The 19,823-nt window shown below is 62.5% G+C and overlaps 1 protein-coding gene across 3 annotated transcripts; it reads left to right on the forward strand.

Moving 5' to 3' along the window:
* Positions 1–1,880: 1,880 nt before the first annotated feature.
* On the forward strand, positions 1,881–19,280 carry NADK (NAD kinase). Of its 3 annotated transcripts, none has more exons than XM_079776542.1 (12): positions 1,881–2,015; positions 11,072–11,287; positions 12,849–12,932; positions 14,228–14,357; positions 14,538–14,646; positions 14,724–14,809; positions 15,261–15,363; positions 15,879–16,033; positions 16,227–16,326; positions 16,410–16,567; positions 17,124–17,206; positions 17,639–19,280. In XM_079776542.1, exons 2-12 carry the CDS (start codon positions 11,109–11,111, stop codon positions 17,790–17,792), a joined length of 1,341 nt encoding a protein of 446 aa, XP_079632668.1. In that variant the 5' UTR covers positions 1,881–2,015; positions 11,072–11,108; the 3' UTR covers positions 17,793–19,280. The 3 variants fall into 3 exon arrangements, with proteins under 3 accessions (XP_079632668.1, XP_079632669.1, XP_079632670.1); XM_079776543.1 differs by lacking the exon at positions 1,881–2,015 and adding an exon at positions 2,695–5,939; XM_079776544.1 differs by lacking the exon at positions 1,881–2,015 and adding an exon at positions 5,967–6,152.
* The last annotated feature ends 543 nt before the right edge of the window (positions 19,281–19,823 follow it).

Below are 19,823 nucleotides of genomic sequence, written 5' to 3' on the forward strand. Positions count from 1 at the left end.
AGCTGTTTTCTCGTCTCTGAAATGAGGAAGCATTTCTGTTCCTTGGGGGGGGTTGGGGTGGGGGGTGGGTTGCCGTGGTTACAGACATGCACCTACACAAGTTCCTTTTAGAGAAGGGGACACAGGAAGGGTGCCTGCCTCGTCACCTTGGTGAGTGACGCCGCCTGGACTCATGCCGTGGCGCCTTCTCTGCAGACTGTCCTGCTCTAGGAGGTTCTTGGGCGGCCAGGCCCAGAGCCGGGCACAGCCAGTGCTCGGTCAAGCACTGGTCTTATTCTGTCCATGAGTGTATATCCCAAAATGCAACACCAAGGGGATCTCCTGTGGGTGTGGTGGGTGGCGACTTTGGGGAAGCAAAGTGGTTGGTTCTCAAAACAACCTGATGGGGAAGTTACACAACTTGAGAAATACCCTCACATTTCCCCCATTCTTGTCCCCCTTTCCACTCACCCTGGTGACCCCACTGCCCAGTGGCCCCAGGACAGCAGTGAAACATGGCCTTTTCTGTGACCGGCGGTGTTCCAGGTCGATGGACACAGGGCCAGGAGTCCCAGCCAGAGAAGACCGACAGCAGCTGGTAGGGGGGCTGGGGGGACCTGGGTCCAGGTGGCTGCAGGGGGTCAGGGTGCTCCCTGTTGGGGAGTCCTCCGCGTAGAGGAATGATGGCTGGCACTTGGGGAGCCAGGCAGGTCACAAAGTACCCCGCGCGCGCTGCCCGTTCGCCTCCCGCAGGGACCCTGCAGCAGCGTATTCCTGACGGGTCCCTGGCACACTGTGGGGACAGGATTCCTGAATGCACTAGGTGCTAACTTTCAATTCAGGAAGCCATGGGAGAGCCCGGGGGGGGGCAGCCGCTCCACCAGAGGCTACGAGATGGGCCCTGTGGCCTGGCTCCCTCCTGTGCTGGCAGCCGCGGAACCCAGTTCGGTCACAGGTCCTCACACTGAGCGTTGGTTCCCCAAACAGGTTCTTTCTAAGCGTAGTCACACCTGGTCATCATGGAATCCTCGTCGGTGGTGTCCCCACACACGGGGGCCTGTAGTCAACATGCCTGGGTTTCGGTGGAGGGAAGTGAGGTGGGATGGGAGTCAGGAGCAGGGGGCAAGGGGTGGGCGGGCACCCCTAAGTGTGAGTGGGGACCGGGGATCATCCTCCTGTTACCAGACCGGGGACCTGGCTCTGAGTGGGTCTGCCGAGAGCTGGCTGGTAGCGTGTGGGTTCTTGACTTTGTGCGGGAAAGATTTCACCGCACGAGCCAAGGGGATTGTGAGTGTGTTTATTAAAGCTGGGGACCGTGAAACAAGGAAGGACTTAGATAGAAGCAGCAACAGGAGGCGTAGGCTGGGCTGCTCAGCTCACTGGGAAGTCAGAGAACAGAGGGCCTCGGGGACATTCTGGGGGGTTAGTCCAGGAAGAGCTGCTGCCACTGCCCATTGCTCCCCGGGGGGCATGATTCCTGGGGACCCTTAGCGTTTAGAAGGTGCGTGCCTGCGGGGGAAGAAGAGGGGAAGGCGTGCCTGAGGGTTTTTATTTCTCTTGCAGGTGGGAGTCTTGGGAAGGTCTCGGGGAAGGGGCTCAGCAGGATATTCATCAGTTTCCAGGGGCACCGTTCAGGGTCACGTCTTGGCTAACTGGCTGGTGCCAGGGCAGGGCCATCAGTCATTGCAGCGGGTCCTTTGCCCGCCTGGTGTTGCTGCTTTTCTGGGCCGTCCTCACCTGCGAGGGGGGGCCGGGGCGCGCGGGCGGGGCCGGGGCGCGCGGGGGCGGGGCCAGTGGGCGCGGCCGGGCGAGCTGGGTAAAGCGGGGCGCATGCGCGGGGCCGGGCACGCGTGCGCACTGGCTGCGCGGCGGCATTGCTGCGGGGTGGGCCGGCGCCGCGGTCCCCGTAGCCATGGGGTGGGATGCGGCCGCGGCGCCGGGGGCCGGGTAGCGACGACGAGCGGCCGCGGGGTGGCGGAGTCCGCGGACGGAGCCGGGCGAGGGGACGGCCCCGCAGGCGCCCGCGGCAGCGAACGGTGAGTGCGCGCCGCCCCTCGGCCCAGCCCGCGCCGCCGGGGTCGCAGGGCCGGGGGTGTGGACGCCGGGAGGCGCCGGCCGCTGCCGGCCCGGGAACGCGGGGTCTCCGGACCTGGGCCGGGCCCGCGGCGGCGACCCCCACCGAGCCCCGGACCGCGATCCACGGACACTGCCGGGCGGGACGCCGAGGGGCCGGCCCCGGGCAGCGGTCAGTCTCCGAGGCGTTTGCCCCGGCGCCGCCCCAGGCCCTGCCGCTGAGCTCCTCCGGAATAACCGGTTCCCGTCACCGGGCCGGCCGCGCCTTCTCGCCGCGCCCTCGGGGGTGGGGGGAGGGGGGAGGGGAGAGCGCCCCGCGCCCTTCAGGCCCCTTCCCCGGGACCCCGCTCCCGCCGGGCCTGGCTGACCTCTGTCCCCGCACCCCCACCCCCGCTCTTCCCTCGCTGTCACCTTTGCCCCCGCCGCGAGGGACGGAGCCGGCGCCCACAGTGGTTGCACCGGGAGGCGGGCCCTCGAGGCGGCTCTGGCTCCTGGAACTTCTCGTGGGTTTGTTACCAGCACGAAACCGCGTGCAGTTCGCCGGCGACGGCACAGGGGTCCCCCAGCCGGCCACGCAGCATTCTTGGGGGGCCTGGGTGGTGGACGCGTAGCGGGGGCCGCCCGGTGCGGCTCTATGGAGCCCTGCGTTTGGGATAAGGGGGTGTAACCTGCAGAATGGAGGCAGGCGGTGGTTATGGGAGTTGATGGCCTATGTTGTTGTTTTCTTAAACAGATTTTTACTGATTTCAGAGAGGACGGGGGAGGGAGAGAGACATAGAAACATCAGTGATGAACCCTGACCGGTATGGCTCAGTGGATAGAGCGTCGGCCTGCGGACTGAAGGGTCCCGGGTTCGATTCCCGTCAAGGGCATGTACCTTGGTTGCGGACACATCCCCAGTAGGAGGTGTGCGGGAGGCAGCTGATCGATGTTTCTCTCTCATTGATGTTTCTAACTCTCTATCCCTCTCTCCCTTCCTCTCTGTAAAAAATCAATTTAAAAAAAAAAAAGAAACATCAATGATGAGAGGGAATCATTGATTGGCTGCCTCCTGCACGCCCCCCTGAGGATCCAACCTGGGCCTGACCTTCCGGTTCATAGGTCGCTGCTCAACCACTGGGCCACACCCCCGGGCGGCCTGTGTCCTTATTACCTGAAATCACCGCTTCTCTGCAGGCCTGACTGTTCCCGCCCCCAGAGGGACCTGGAGGCCGGCCACCTGCCCTGCTGGCGCCCTGAGGGCCCCGGGCCTCGGTCCTGGGTGCTGGACCCGTGCAGGCAGCTGGTACCTGCTGGTGGTGGCCGCCCATGGGCACCGACTCCCCTCGCCATTCTCTGGGTTCCATGCATCAGGAGGGGTGATGGCAGTATCGGAGACAACGGGGAAGGTTGCCGGGGTGCCCGCTCCCTGCAGAGGGACCAGGTGGGCGGGGGCTGGCTGGGCAGGCCCGGGTGTCCTCACCTGCCCGGAGGGGTGCTGCCGCCCACAAAGCCCCCTTCAGGTCCCGGATGCGGGAAGGTGTGGCTGAAGGTCGGGCTCTTGCCTCAGAACTTTCTAAAAGGTCTTGGTGCGTGCCAGCCTCACCACATCCTTGCTGGCATTGGGCATTACTCATTGTTATTTATTGGGGGGAGAAGAAAAGACGAGGTAATAGGGACCCCCCAACTCAGTACTAACTAGTGAGGTTGAACAGTTTCCCATTTCTGTGACCAGATAAAGTTTCCTTTTTTATTCAGTTTCAACAAATATGTTTTTTGTTGTTTTAATTGATTTCGGAGAGGAAGGGAGAGAGATAGAGAGAGATGAGAGAGAGAGAGAGAGAGAGAGAGAGAGAGAGAGAGAGAGAGAGAGAGAGAGAGAGAAACATCAGTGATGAGAGAGAATCATCACGTCCCACACTGGGGATCGAGCCCGCAACCTGGGCATGTGCCCTGACTAGGACTCGAACTGTGACCTCCTGGTTCATAGGTCGAAGCTCAACCACTGAGCCAGGCAACAAATACATGTGGAAAACTCACACTGGAATCATGATTTAGGTTCGTGTGTGTGTGTGTGTGTGTGTGTGTGTGTGTGTTGAACACATTTACTCACTGGCACCTCAGTGTGTCTCCTCACCACTTTACCTCTGAATCCTTTTTTACTGTGTTCCAACACAGCTTTCTAATTAAACGTTCCCCCACACAGGAGTTGTTTGTTAAAATTAGGTTCCTGCTGTCAGGAGCTTGAATGAACTTGGATAGAGTTAGAATTTCATCTTTTCAGAACAGTTAACACACCAAACAGACTTGAGTTAAATGTGCATCCTGAGATACCTTAAATTTTAAAATATTCAGTATGATCATTTTATAAAATAGTTTACTGCCTGGTCATCAAATTAGTCTTTGCAAGTAACTGTGAACAGCTTCTAGATAATCTATAATAATAAAAGGGTAATGTGCAAATTGACCGAACCGCTGAACAGCGGAACGACCTTCCGGACAAAGCCGGGGCTGCGAGGGCCTAGCCTTGCACCAATTTCTTGCCTCGGGCCTCTAGCGTGTGATAAAATAGACAGTTTGTAAGTACATTTGCGTGTTGTGGTGGGATTGGCTTACCATTTTTTATCAGCTGTTTCGAGATACTTAAAACTCCCAGGAAGCCGTGGAGATGACACAGAGAAGTAAGTGTTCCTCGCCCGGCGCCCAGGGTTGCCTCCCACACGGAGGCACAGTCATGTGAGCACCAGGAAGTGGACATGGGACGGCTGCCTGCACGACCCCACCCTGGCCGTGGCCTCCAGTTTTACCTCATGTGGCTGCGTGTTGGCTGTGTGTACATGGGTGTGACTGCTCACCGCACCCTGTCCGCCCTTCCCAGCCCACCCCGGCCCCTCGCTGGCTCGTCGGCCCCTCGGTGATCGCGGGGCAGTGGGTCCTTCAGACGGTGGCCTTTGAGACTGGCTTTGGCCCTCGGCGTGCTGCCTTCCTCTTAGGTCCGTCTCAGCAGACCTCGGTGTGTGCCCGCCCTGCTGGGAGTCAAACCCAAACCTTCTCCACCCACCAGTCACCCGGTCGGCCGTGCCAGGCTGTGCCGTGCGGGCTTGTATGTGGACGGTTTCCTCTGCGGTGGGTGCCCAGGGGCTGCGTGCTGGGCTGTCGGTTAGTTTTTATGAGAAACTGCCAGACCGTCTTCCAGAGGCCTGCTCGTTCCTGCCCGCCGGCTCCTCCCCTGCACAGGACGGCCCACGCCCTCTCTGGCTTTTCCCTACTTTGGCGGTTCTGGTGGGTGCGTGGCCACACCTCCGGCGGTGGTCTGGACTCCTCATGGCCAGGGAGGCCTCGGGCTCACTCGCCGCGCGGACAGCCGCTCGGTCTGCTCACCTCCCCTGCCCGCCTCCTAATTGGTGTGGAGTTCGTTGTTGTGTTTTGCGAGTTATTTATGTCCTGGAGACCAGACCTCGGTGGCTGTCTGGTTGGCTATTTCTCCCAGTCTGGAGCTTGTTTTTAGTCCTTGAACGGGTCTTCCACAGAGCACGTTTCTGGTTTGAGTGAAATCCAGTTTATCTATTTTCTTGCCTTTTATGGGCTGTGCTTTTTATATCACGCATAAACAGTTCTCTCGCCCTGAGTCAGAAACGTTCCTCCCGTTTTCTTACAAGTTTCCAGTTGATGCCGGGCACGCAGTAGGGTTGATCGGACCCACTCGGAGCGGCGGTTGTTCTGGGAGGTCTGGGCGGAGGCGCTTTCATCTCCAGGACCTTTTGTGGAAGAGGCTCCTCCCTGAGGTGCTGGGACCTTTGGCCGAAGTCAGCTGAGCTCGTTGCGTGGGCCTGTCTCTAGGCTCTGCTCTCTACGGACCCAGCCTGCCTTCCCCCAAACGCCTGGGCCTCGACTGTTCCAGTTAGAGAGTAAGTGTGTGTGTGTTTTTAAATGGGTTTTTAGAGAGAGAAAGAGGGAGGGAGAAGTGGGGAGAGAGAAACATCTGTGTGAGAGCGGAACATCTATCAGCTCCTCCTCCACGCCGGGAGCTGGGATCGAGCCGGGGACCCAGCACGGAGCCCAGCACGTGCCCTGACTGGGACCCAAACCAGCACCTCTGCGTGTGCGGACACGGGCTGGAGGTGAGTCTAACCAGAGAGCGAGCCTCCTGTCCTTTTTACGGCGGCGCTAGCGCTCTGGCGCCTTCACTCCCTCACTTCTAGAAGAAGCTCCTGTCTCCGCAAAACAGGCTCGTCTGGACTTTACAGAAATGGACTCGATCATTCTGGAGGACTGATGCCTTACCTCCCAGCCCAGGAGCAGGGGTGTCTGCTGATTCACATCTTCGATTTCTCTCATTCGTGTTTCATTATTCTCAGCACACAAGCCCTCCACATGGTGTTTTAATGTAATTTTTTAATTCTTTACTTTAGAGCGAGGCAGGAAGGAGGGGAGAGAGAGAGATTTGTTGTTGCACTTACTTGTGCTTTCATTTGTTGCTTCTTGTATGTGCCCTGACCAGAGATTGACCCGCAGCCTTGGTGGATGGGGATGGCACTGTAACCCACCGAGCGACCGGCCAGGGCTCTCTACGGGTTTTGTTATGTTTACGTCTCGTTATTTTTTAAACATATTTTTATTATTCATTTCAGAGAGGAAGAGAGGGAGAAACATCAGTGATGAGAGAATCATCGATCGGCTGCCTCCTGCACGCCCACACTGGTGCTTGCGTCTGAACCCAGGCCTGTGCCCTGACTGGGAATTGAACCATGACTTCCTGTTCAGGTCGATGCTCAACCACTGAGCCGCCAGGCGGGCACATCTCGTTATTTTTAAAGTGATGGTCAGTGACGCCTTCTACTTCATCCTCCATCTGTTTGCCTATTGTGCCGGCCAGGACTTCGGCACTGCACCAGACTCCAGCCTTGCCCGCACTACGGGGAGACACCCCCTTATTCCCGCTGAGTTAGATGGCAGCTGTGGTTCCTGTAGATGTTGTTTATCGGGCTCAGGACACGCCGCCCATTCCTAACAAAGGGTTTCTGTCAGAAACGGGCACTGAGTTTGTGCATCAATTGATGTCATCACGTGAGTTTTCCTGCTTGCCTTGCTGGTGTGTTGCATTCCATTGATTGAGCCAACCTTGCATTCCCAGAACAAACCTGTGGGCGATGGGGTTATTCTTGTTAAACATATATTGTGTTCACCGTAAGGCTACTCTGGGCGGCATAAAACGACCCTGAGGGTTGGCGTGAGGCCTGTAGTTCTTGAACCGCGAGCAGAAGCGGAGGCAGCGCCACCTGCGTGCTGAGCTCTAGGGGCTGTGTGCAGGCTCTCCCAGGACCAGGGCCGCAGCTGCGGGCTGGGCTGGGCTGGGAAAGGGCAGCTGGGAGACCCGCATTGCATGTTGGGTGCAGGCGGGGGTGGGTAGTGGTCCTTTGCCTGCAAGGGAGCCGCCCTCCGCTCTCTGTACGGTGCTAAGCGTGCGTGACTTCTTGACTAACAAACAAATTTAGAAATTAAACTCTGAGCACTGGTTACAGACTTTAGCTCCCTCGTCCATTTAAATGGTAATTACATCGAATGACTTATTCTTGTGACTATGTTTCCCATAACACAGAAACCCAGTGATTATAGGTTGTTACCATCATTGCGAAGATCTCAGCGTCATGGGTTCATTCATTCGCCTTTCCTTCTCAAGGTCTCCCCCTCACCAGGAGGTGTTTCCGTACCTTCTTGGCATGAGCGTTCCCCATGCTCTCGGGTTACGGCCTCCCCGCCAGCGGCTCAGTGACCGTAGGCGTCCTGGCCGAGGTTGTGCAGCCCAGCCCAGCCGTTTCCATTGTCACTTATCAGCTTCTCTCACCTCTGGGCTCTGGAGGCGGCTCCCTGAGGCCTGCCTGTGCCCCGCAGGGTCTGGCTGCCAGAGTGTTGGGAGGGGATAGGCAGGCATTGTTTCCATGGGCCGAGGAGCTGAGTCTGCAGGGTCCTCGCCTCCCGCCTCCCGGGCTCAGGCCTTGGGCCTCTGTTGGGCCTCCCTGCTGTGTCTGCTGTGGTTGAGCAGGGGCCTGGGTGTTGGCCCAGATGCCAGCGGTGCGACCTGGCCCGGGGCGGGGTTCCCGTCCCTGCTCCTGGTTCTGGCTTCGCTGGGGGACGGGGAGAGGGCAGCAGGGTGAGCGGGCTGCCGTGGCGTTTGCACGCCTGTCGTGTCCCCCGTTCCTGCCCCGGGTGCTTTTCCTGTGCTCTGTCACCTTCCTTGTGGGCTCCGACATCACTGGTCCCAGGTTCTGGTCATTTCCTTGTTGGAGCGTGGCCGGGCCCTCCGTGCCTGCGGGCTGTCCACTGGCCTCCCTGAGCGGGTCAGAGGAGACTGGTGCCTCTGCGTTCGTCGGGGGCGGCCTCCAGGCCCCTGGGTGCCAGCCCATGACTCAACCCTTTCCGTTGTGGGCCCACGTGGGGTCGCTCCCCTCATCTGTGGTGCCGGGTCGTGGGAGGACTCCTGGGGTCTCCCGGGGTGATGGGAGGGCTGGCTAGGTTAATCCAGGGCAGTGCCAGGCCGATGCTCAGTAAGGGGCTGTTTTGAATAAGGAAGTAAGGGAGCCGCCTGGGTTTTCACCGTCCAGCCCTGTCCCTGGCTGTGGTCCCCCTGCCAATCCTGCATTTCCACCTCACACCCCAGCTTCCTCCGGCTGCTTTCCAGACCCCCTTCTTTTGGCTCCTCAGTGGGGCTGCACGGGTTCAGTCCTGTGTCTCCCCACCGCACCCTGGGGCGGCACCCAGCTCCTGGTTGAGTGCTCACCACATGCTGAGCCAGCCCGTCCCCTGAGCGCCATCCCCTGAGGCAGCAGCACTTGGGGGCTCAGGGGGACCTTTTAGGCCCCGAGAGCCTGAACAGAACCATGTCAGTAGCTTCAGTTGTAGGTCAGGAGGGAGGCGGACCCAGTGGGAAGGCAGCCTACGGCCAGGCCGCCGAGTGCTGTGAGGAGCAGGGACCGTGGAGGTGCGAGGAGCGAAGCCCGGAGCAGGGCTGTGGGTGTGGGGTGCCCAGGGGGTGCGTGCAGTCTGTGCGGGCGCCTGTGTCGCTCTCTGGGGCACACACCGGGTGGGGTGGCTGTAGCCTGGCAGGTGTGTGTGTAACGTTTTAAGAAACTTCAGCCAGGCTGCGTGTCCTCTCTCCCCGGCCGTGCCTGCGGGTCCCTGGCCCGAGACCTCGCCCGCCTGGCTGCGGTCAGCGCTCAGACCTGCCTTTCTGCCCGGCGTCTGTCCGTCTGTCCGTCCGTCCGGTGGTGTCTGGCTGGTTGGGTTGCGTTTCCCTGTGGCTGCGGTGTTGGCATCCGTGCGGCTTTGCCTCCAGGAGCCTTGGCCAGCTTTCTCACTGGCTTGTTGACAGAGTTGGAAAGTCTGTACATGTTCTGGGTACAGTCCTTGGTCACGTGTGATCTTAGCAGATGTGTTCTGTCACCACCGCGTGCATGTTCACTTCATTAACGGGTCTTGTGAAGGTGGGGGCTTCCATTGTGAGGAGGTCGGGTTCTTTTAGAGCTGGTGCTTTGCGTGTTCTGGTTAAAGACCTTTGCCAAAGCCACGGCCGCTAGGACTTCCTCAGCCTTCCTCAGCGCGGGGTGAGTGCGGGAGCTCGCGTTCGCCTGCGGGGGCTGCCGGCCGGCCGTGCAGAGAGGACGGCCCTCCCTCCCGGTGGCCGCCTGCCTCTGCTGAACCCACTGGCTGCCTCGGGAGGTGTCCTCCTGTCCCCAGCCTGTCTGTCCGTCTTGTGTCGGCACCACACGCGGCTCACACGCAGCTCACGGGAGCGACGGCTCAGGCGTGCCAGCCCCAGGCTGTTCTCCCTCAGGCTCAGCGTCCTTCCTCACGGAAGGCGGCTGGTTTGCTGTGGATCTGGGGGGCCTGTGAGTGTGGGGGGACGGAGGTAAGTGTCCCTCCAGGCCTGAGCGTGGCTGTCCTTCCCTCCTTGTTTCCTCTGACCTGTCAGCAGCCCTTTGTCTTTTCTGCGTAGACTGCAGCCTTCCTGTTGGGGTGAGTGACAGGGAGCAGTACGGCCGTGACGGCTGCCGCACCTGAGACGGCCGGTCCGTGTCCCAGAGCATCCCACAGGGACCCCGTCACCTTTGACCTCCCCTGGAGGCCCAGGCTTGCCCGGAACCCTCCACTAACCCCACCCCCACCCCCGTGCCAGCCCTGCCTCCTGGAGGAGGAGGCTGTGGCCCTGGGAGAGGAACGTTGTGTCCTGGCCGGGCCGCCTGCTCCTGTGGAGGCTGGTCCACCCGGGCCTGGGGTCGTCCTCCTCCAGGGCCTGACCTCTGCTCCCGCCGACTTCCTGGGAAGGACACCTTCGGGGTCACCGCCCTGGCCCTGGGGGAGGTCAGTGTTTGTTCCTCTCTCTCGCTCTCTCTCGCTCTCTCATCAGTCGGGCATTTTCTTAGAAAATCACTATGACCCAGTCCTCACCTCTCCGGCCTTATTAGGCTTCCTTGGCCCCGGCCCTGGTGAGCGGGTGTGAGCTCCCGCCTCCCGCTCGCTCCGGAATCCCGGCGGCCGGCCCTGCCCCGGGCGGGCGGCACGGGCTGCGGTTTCCTGTTGACACGGAGCCTTTCTTCGCTGACGGGCGCTGTGTCCACGCTGAGCTGAGCGCCGAGTGGGTTAGAAGAGCCGGTGTCCCGGCGCAGAGCTTTGGCCGCTGCTCCGCCCGCCGTTTCCTGGCCTCGCGGCTGGGGGCCGAGGCGCTCTCTGCGGATGCGTGGTCCGCTTGGGCTGTCCTTGGACGGAAGCGCCCAGCGTCCAGCGTGCCTGCTGCCGCCCTGAGTTACGTTTGTTCAGCTTTTCTGGGCTGAGAGGCGTCTACCACGCGCCGGCTTCTCTCTCAGCCGCTGTGCCCGCTGTGCCCGCGAGTGGGTTCTCTTCCCGCCTTTGAACCCTCTGGGTTCACTGAACGCGGGCACTCGAGGCTCAGCGCTGGGGACGGGCAGGCCTTCGCTGGAGCCCGCCAGCACTCCCGGGGAGCGGCGCGGCGTAGTCGCTCACTCGCTTTATTTTGTTAAATTAGGGGTCAGCGTTCTGACCGAAGCCCTCGTGCGTCGACCATGGAGATGGAGCCGGAGAAAGTCAGCGCGCGGAGGGGGCTGAGCGCAGACACGTCCTCCTACCGCTGCGCCGCCTGCCACGGGGATGAGGACGCTGTGCTGGGCCACCCCATCCGGGGTCGCGCCAAGTCCCGCAGCCTGTCTGCCGCGCCCGCCCTGGCGAGCACCAAGGAGTTCAGGTACGCCGGCCCTCGGCCCAGCACATCTTCCCGGCCGCACGCGCACACAGCGCTTGGCGCTGCCCAGCTCTGTCCTCAGTGGTGCCCACGCCTGTGATGCCCACGCCTGTGGTGCCCACGGAGGTGTGTGGCCCAGGCCCTGCTCCCGGCTGGGCTGGCGGGGCCACAGCAGCCACAGGGCAGTTGGACAAGTGTCCCTCCCTCCCCCAGGCCGGCTGCGCGGCTCTTGCACAAGACCTTGAGTGACAGCGTGCAGAGCGGGCGTGCGGCCTGCGGCAGGGCAAGGTGACGCCACCTGTGGACACGCTCTGGTTCCTGGGACAGCAACACCCAGGGCTCCAGGGGAAGCTGCCAGGGACTTTGCCTCTGGAGCCGGGGCATCTGGCAGGCCAGGGGCATCCTGGGATAGCGCCTGGCGGTGCCAGGTGAGGTGGAGGAGCCCGCAGCGCCTTCACTGGCTGCGGCGCGGCGACAGGTGCTGGCAGGGTTTTCTGGGTAGAAAGTTCTCACCCGCGTTGGGGACGGGACAGCCGGACCTCTGGGCCAGGCAGCTTCTCCCAGGTGTCTTCCTCCGGGTTTGGTTGACCCTCCGCACCCAGGCCACGAGGTGCCGCGTGGCTCCCGCAGCCGGCTCTGGGCTTGGCTCTGGGGGTGCGACAGGCACCCTTCCTGGTGCAGAGGACGGAGCCTGGCAGCGGCCAGGGGCGCGTCGGCCAGTGGGTGTCAGCAGGGGAGGGGAGAACGCCCCTGTCCCAGCTAAACACCGACTCAGCAAATCCACTGCAGACCCATTTCCAAGCTCTGTCCCCGAGGCCCTGGTGTGGCTCCAGCCCTGAGCCAGACCCGCCCCGCAGGCGGCTGCTGCACAGGAGGGAGCCTGTTCCGGGGGCTGGGGAGGAGGTGTGGAGCCCTGAGCTCGGAGTCAGCGACGAAAGCACGTTGCCGGCTCCCTGTGGCTTCCTGTGGCAGGGCCTGCGAGGTCCTTGGAGGCTGGGGGGGACGCATCCCCCTGCCCTGCCACGCGAGGCGTCCTCCTGGTGGGGCGGGCACTGGCCCCCCAAGGCCGAGAGAAGGGAGGGCACCGAGGCCCCCAGGACGTGCTGGCCGCAGTGCTTGTCCAGGGGCTTGTGATTCAGTCACCTCTCGTTCCTGGGAAGTGGGGCGCTCAGGAGCGTCGTCCTTGTTGACAGGACGGCTCGAGGGGGGTCCCTGTTAGCGCTTGGCTCTCGGTTCCCAGGGATGGTTTCCTGCAGCCTCGGGCCCAGGTGTAGACGGGATGGTCCCACAGGCCCTGCACAGGCTCAGGTTCCAGGCCGTCCCCAAGGACAGGGCCCTGCTCTGGGGAGTGTCCTTGTTCTGAGGCTGGTGCCGGGTGTGCCCAGGTGTCTCCAGTGGCTGTGCTGCCTGGACAGCGTGTGCCTCTCCAGTGAGCTCGGCAGCCCAGGGCGGCGTCCTCCGGGGCCACACGGGACCCGTGCCGTCATTTGGGTGAAATGTTCCCGAGAAGCTGGTACAGGCTGCCCTGAGCCACCGCCCTGCACCTGCTCTGCTCTCTCCACAGGAGGACCCGCTCTCTGCACGGGCCGTGCCCCGTGACCACTTTTGGACCAAAGGCCTGTGTGCTGCAGAACCCCCAGACCATCATGTGAGTGCGGGACCCCTGCCCGGCGTCCAGTGGGGTCGCTGTGTGGAGGCTCCAGTGTGTGTCTCTGGTGCCTTTGAGAACATGGACGAGTGGGCACGTATGCCCAGTTTTTCATTTGGTTTTATTTTATCTTTCAGTAAAAAGTCTAGGAAGAAAAGCCCGTATTTCAGACACATTTGGTGGGGCAAATGTGTTTCTCCTTTACTTGTTCCTAAAATGCAAGACGTTGGCTTTTTTGAAAATCTGAGTTGACTTGAGGAGATCACGCCTCGCAGGTGCTGCCCCTCACCATCTGCTCCGGGGCAGCCTGAGGGCCTGGCGCCTGCAGTGGCCGCGTGGCTGAGGAGACGTGTTAAAAGCTCAGCAGTTGGGCCAGTTGAGCGCCATCCTGTGCTCGGAGGTGGCCTGAGGATTCCATCAGGGCACGTGCCGGGGCCAGACTCAGCCCCCAGCAGGGCGTGCAGGAAGCAGCCAGCTGTTTCTCAAAAATCAATAAAAACATTTAAAAAATTATTAGAGCAGCTTTAGGTTCACAGCAAAATGGAGGGAGAGGTACATAGATTTCCCACCTGCCCCCCCCCCATGCACATCCTCCTCACCACCGACCCCCCGCAGGGGTGCAGGGGTCAGCGGAGAGCCGGCCCGACACTCATCACCACCAGGTCCGGTGACGGCGGGGTTACTGGGTGCTGTGCGTCCTGTCGCACGGGCGTGTAGTGATGTGTGCACCGCGATTATCACAGGAGTGTCGCTGACCCCAGATCCTGCGACTGACTTTCAAACGGGGGTTTTAGCTGTAAAAGTTGAAGGTCATCTGAGTTGCTCACGCAGAGGTGTGCCGGGGGCTGCACCCCGTGAACCAGTCAGCAGGAAGCCTGGGTCCTGCGGCTCTGCATGGCCTCTGGGCAGAGTCCACAGCGGGCGGGTTGGGTGTCTGTGGGAGGCCTGGCGTCCTGCCTGGCCATGGAGGTAGGGTGAGGGTGAGGGGTCGGGTGAGGGCACCCCGCAGAGGGCACCGCTGGTCTGTCCTGGAGCAGCTCTGCCAGGGCTGTGGCCCCAGGAGCTGCCAGGTGCCGGCGGGACTGAAAGGTCAGATCCGCACGGGGAGGTCAGGACCAGCCAGGTGCACAGTGGGCGCTTCAGGCAGCAAGTGCCCGGGAGACACAGCTTCCCAGCCAGCGCCTGCCTTCTGGGCGGGCGGGACGAGGGAGGCCGGCCCCTCTGCACTCGGCTGGCACGGCCCGCGGGGCTGCGGACGCCTGTGGTGCGGCCCCAGCGAGAGCTCCTCCCCGCAGGCACATCCAGGACCCTGCCCGGCAGCGGTTGACGTGGAACAAGTCCCCAAAGAGCGTCCTCGTCATCAAGAAGGTCCGAGACGCCAGCCTGCTGCAGCCCTTCAAGGAGCTCTGCGCGTACCTGATGGAGGTGAGCGCGCAGCCACAGCCCTCGCCGCCCGCCGGTCCCCTCAGGGCCTCGGGGGCAGCCCCGGGGCCTGCGTCCAGGGCGGGGAAGGCCGTTGGGCAGTGAGGGTGATTCGCAGCCGCAGCAGGAATTGGTCTCCGACGGCCGGCTGGGCCTCTGGGGTGACGCACCCTCTGCCCCCAGGAGAACAACATGATCGTGTACGTGGAGAAGAAGGTTCTGGAAGACCCTGCCATCGTGGGAGATGACAGCTTCGGGCCCGTGAAGAGGAAGTTCTGCACCTTCCGAGAAGGTGAGCGCCTGCGCGGTGCCCGCGGGAGCCCCGGCACTCCCGCCCTCGCGGCTGACCGCCTCTCGCCTGCCTTCTAGACTACGACGACATTTCCAACCAGATCGATTTCATCATCTGCCTGGGCGGGGACGGGACCCTGCTCTACGCCTCCTCGCTCTTCCAGGTGAGTCCACGCGGCGGCTCGCGCAGCTCCCGCCCTCCCGCCGCGGGGCTGCGCAGGGAGCGTGCAGGGCTCTCGGTCTGAGGGACGCGGGTGCAGACAGGCCAGCGCCCGCTCTGTGGTGCCTTGAACTGGGGGAGGGTCCGTAGTGGGGTGACCTCCAGGGCCGGGGTTCGGATCCCTGGGTGGCCCCGGAGGGAAGGGTCTGCACGGGAGCCCAGTGGGCTGTCCCGAGCCCTGAGCCCACCTCACTCCTGCATGGCCCAGCCAGGGGTCAGAGGTCAGGCCTGGAGCCGTGGAGAGGGCCCTCCTCCTGGCCTTGCTGACCTCAGTGGTCACTTCACACAGGCCGGCCCACCCCTGCAGGCCCTCCCTGGCCCTGGGGTGCGTGTGGCCAGCCGACACGGGGGACTTGGGTGGATGGTCAGCTGGGTGACCACTTCATCGCCTTCAGGGCAGCGTGCCCCCTGTCATGGCGTTCCACCTGGGCTCGCTGGGCTTCCTGACCCCCTTCAACTTCGAGAACTTTCAGACCCAAGTGACTCAGGTGATACAGGGTGAGTCGGAATGTTCTAGAACCCACAAGCAGTCTGAGCCCGGCCTCACCTTCTCCCTTGGTTTTGGGATTTTTAAAGATGTTCAGGGAAACGTATTTCAGGTTTCAGAGACCCCCTCCCCCCTCACTGAGTTTATGGGGTGATACTGTCCACAAAGCTAGACTGGCTCCGGTGCAGCTCCTCAGCACTCACCTGTGCCCTGTGCTGGGTGCTCACCACCCACTCAGGTCTCCTCCCATCACCAGGTATCCCCACCCCTTCCTCCTCTCCCCTCCCCTCCCCTCCCCCTCCCCCCTCCAAGGTTCAGCGATTTCTACATTTGATTGGCTCAGACGCTTTTCCTAACATCGAGAAGTGGGAGCAGGTCCCAGGTTGAGGACACGGCGTGCCGAGTGGCAGTGGGTGGATTTTCACAAAAGACAGACGTGTTGCTCTCGCTTTGGGAGGAGAAAGGGGGGGTCCCTGGTCGAGGGGGGTCTCTGCTTCCTATGGGTGTGACCCGCCCGGGTCCCTAGGGAACGCAGCTATTATTCTCCGGAGCCGGCTGAAGGTCAAGGTCGTGAAGGAGCTCAGAGGGAAGAAGATGGCCCTCCCTAACGGGGTCACTGAGAATGGGGTGCTGGCCTCGGACTGGGACACGGAGGCCGGGAAGCAGGTCATGCAGTACCAGGTCTGTGGACACGTCCCTCAGCTGGTCCTCAGCTGTCTTCTGGCCTCGGGGAGGGGTAGGGGGGCTTTGGTTGGACCCCAAGGGGAGTCCCCCCTCAGGGCCTTCCAGACAGCCCAGGAGCAGCACAGGTGCCTGCGGGACAGACCCCCCAGGCGCTGCTCCGCCCTCAGTGTGCGTGGCCTCGCGCCCCCAGGTCTTAAACGAAGTGGTGATTGACAGAGGCCCCTCCTCCTACCTGTCCAACGTGGACGTCTACCTGGACGGGCACCTCATCACTACGGTGCAGGGTGACGGTACGTGGCTCCGTCTGTCGTGGGCATCGGGCTTCCACGCGGGCGGCAGGCGCATGGAGCGTGACCCTGCGGCTGTTCCCCAGGCGTGATCGTCTCCACCCCGACGGGCAGCACGGCGTACGCAGTGGCGGCCGGGGCCTCCATGATCCACCCCAACGTGCCGGCCATCATGATCACGCCCATCTGTCCCCACTCACTGTCATTCCGGCCCATCGTGGTCCCTGCGGGAGTCGAGCTCAAGGTTAGAGCCCTCACCACGCTTTCCAGGCCGAGTGGTCGCCAGGGTTTCTGCCAGCGGCCTCGTGCCCCGGCACCCCACTGCGACCCGGTCCCCGCAGGGCCCCCCCTTGTTCTGTGCGGAAAGGGCCTCCTCGTCCTCATCTCTGCCCGTTGGGCTCACACTGCCGGCGGGGCAGGGGGGAGGCGGAGGGGCCAGGGCCGCGCTGAGAGTGCTCTGTCCCCATGGAGTGGGCCTGTCCACCTTGGCTGGGAACAGGGTGAGTGGCCCAGGTGCGGGCGGCCGGCGGGGGCTGCTCTGCGTGGGGTCAGTGAGCTGGAGCAGGGGCCTGGCCCTGGGTTCCCGCCGAGGGTGGAGGACGGTGACCTGGGCCTGGATGGACGTCTGTCCTGTCCCAGGGCTGGTGCCGGCGAGACAGCACCTTCTTCAGCCTGTCACAGTGGCCCCTAACGGTGCTGTGGGCCTCCGAGGCCCCCGGTCGGTGCCGCCCTTCAAGGCAGGGGCCTGAGGTGTCAGCTGGGCGCACACGAACGCACACCTGTCTGCTTGACCCCTGCAGATCATGTTGTCACCGGAAGCAAGGAACACCGTGTGGGTGTCCTTCGACGGACGGAAGAGGCAGGAGATCCGCCATGGAGACAGGTGGGTGAGGAGTGAGGGGCGTGCCCGCCTGCTGCCCTCCTCCTGCCAGGATGACGTGTGTGGGCCCCTGGGGGTCCTGGTCGCACATGGGGACCCATGCCTGTCGGCAGCCTGTCACACGCGGTTGCTGTGTGGCCCTGTGTTCTGCTGTCCCTGCTGGGAGAGATGGAGCTGCTCATGGCTGCACCCGTCTGCTCTGTCTCTTCATCCTCCCCCCTGGGGGTCCCCTCCAGGGACGGGGGGGCTGAGTGGGTCTGGGGCTCTGTCCCAGGACATACAACAGTACCCGGGGACCCCTGCCAGGCTGGAGAGCCAGGTCTGAAATGGCTCCTCGCCGATGAGGACGGGCCCGCCTGAGGCGGGTCCTGCTGGGCGGGGCGGCAGGTGCTGCCGACGGGCAGGCCTGGGCTCACGCGCGGCCTTGTCTCCCAGCATCAGCATCACTACCTCGTGCTACCCGCTGCCCTCCATCTGCGTGCGGGACCCTGTGAGCGACTGGTTCGAGAGCCTGGCCCAGTGTCTGCACTGGAACGTGCGCAAGCGGCAGGCCCACTTCACAGACGAGGAGGGCGAGGAGGAGGGCTAGGCTCGCCGCTGCGTGTGGTCCACACGGTGGTCCCTGCAGGCGTCAGGCGCCACGTCATTCTGTCTGTGGCCAGAGCAGGAGCCCCAGAGTCTGCCTTTGTCAGCCAGATCAGCCGTTTCTCACACTGCAAGTCTGACCTTTTTGCATTTCTATAGAAGCCAAGCGAGCGACAGCCAGGCCGTCCCACGAGCTGCACGGGCTCTCGTGTTCTGCCAGGGAACTTGGGGATCAGCCTGTCACAGTGAGGGGTCAGAACGTTTATTTCTACCCTTTGGTGTGGAAATAAACGTCTCACAGCCAGTCTTCCTTCAGCACATGCTCCCCTAACCCTGCACCTCCCCCGACCTCCCGGGGACCCGTGTGAAGAGCACTTGGGAGGTGGGCACAGGCTGGGGGGCGGTGGGTCCCGCCTCCTCCCCGGCTTTGGTGTGATGGGGCCACAGTGAGCGTCACCCAGGAGCCTGGTGGGGGCCAGGGGAGGTCGACCCACACATTCCTCACGAGTGAGTTGGCCCCACCCCGCGGGCAGTCTCGGACTCTGATGCTGGTACGCGGGTTCCGCTGTGCGCGAGGAGGACGCGGCGGGAGGGCTCGCCCTGCCCTAACATGGAGCCTTGTCCTGTGTGTTCTCTGTGATGTATGTGGGACCTCTGTCATGGCCGCCATGCAGGTGACTCGTTTAGAAGATTGGGACAAGCGTGGGAGAGTGGAGGGGAGTGCTGATGCTTCATGCGGGTCCTGGGGTACAAGGACACCCCATCACTCCAGCATCGCCCTCCCTCGGCCTGCTGGCTGGGGCGTGTGCAAGCATGTGCACGTTTGCCAGGCGGGACCCAGACCTGTGTGGAGTTCATGGTTGGAGCCCAGGCTCGGTTTGCGTGTGGCCTTGGCCCCTCGCCCAGCAGACGCCCTCAGTGGAGCCCGTGTGAGGAACGGGCTTCTCCAAGTGGGTTTCCATCTGCTCCCCTCGGGAGAAGGGAGGGCTTAGCACCCCCTGGGCCTCACGCCGGGCGACGGTGGGCAGCGTCTCCCACTGCAGGGACGCACGCCCCAATCTTGTGCTGATGAGGTGTCCAGAGCCACACGCGTGGGCACCGTCTCTGCCCTCCGTGCCTGTGTGGACGTGCTGACCGAGTGCTGTGCCCGCGCTTGTCCCTGCTGAGGCCCCTCAGCATCTGGACCTCAGTGGTGCTGGGCACTCGGCCTGGTGTTGGACACAGAGGCGGGCTCTCCCTGCCACCCACCACCCACCTGGGGGCTGGTCTGCGGGCTGAGAGGGAGCCGAACCCGGACCCCGGGTCACTTGTGTAGACAGAACGCCAGCGCTACCCCCGCCCTGAAGCAGCATGATGTTGGGATGGTCTAGAAAGCTATGGGTTTTTGAAGTAAATTCTAAATGTTTCATATTGTTAATATCCTGAAAATTTATTAAATGTTGTTGAAAGCCTTACTATTTTCAGATCCTTTCAATAAACAGACTTCTTTGAAGAGTTGGGTTGAGTGACAGCTTTATTTGGTTCGAAGACACTGAGGGAGGTGGGCTGGTCCTCCGTGAGAGATGGGAGACGGCCGCTCAGGTGCCCTCAGGGCAGGGCTGTGGGTGTGGCCGCCTGTCCACAGGGAGGAGCAGTAGGGGTGCAGAGCCTACACACAGGACCTGCTCGGAGGTGAGTCGAGGGGCCTGCGTAGTCCCTAGGGCCGCGATCCTCACCAGCTCCATCTGGCCTGTGGGGATGCGGCCGCGGCTGGAACTTGGAGCACCTGCCTTGCTCCCCTGCTCCTCCCCCTGAGCCCTTGGTGGGTGTGTGGCCAGGCTTTGCCAGGATCAAAGTGGGCCCTACAGACATGGGACAGCACTGGGTCAGAGCCAGAACCAACCACATGTCCCTCCGGTGTCCGCCTCCCAGCCCAGTGTCCACCGCTCTGCCTGTTAAATCACAAGCGAGTTTGCACTTCGGTGGGAGACCCTTGTACATCCAGGCCGGTTGGGGGGCGAGTCACCCACTGTGCACAGTCTGGGCAGCTGGGAGG

This window comes from Cnephaeus nilssonii (genome assembly GCF_951640355.1).
Source record: "Cnephaeus nilssonii genome assembly, chromosome: 7".
Lineage (NCBI taxonomy): Eukaryota > Metazoa > Chordata > Mammalia > Chiroptera > Vespertilionidae > Cnephaeus > Cnephaeus nilssonii.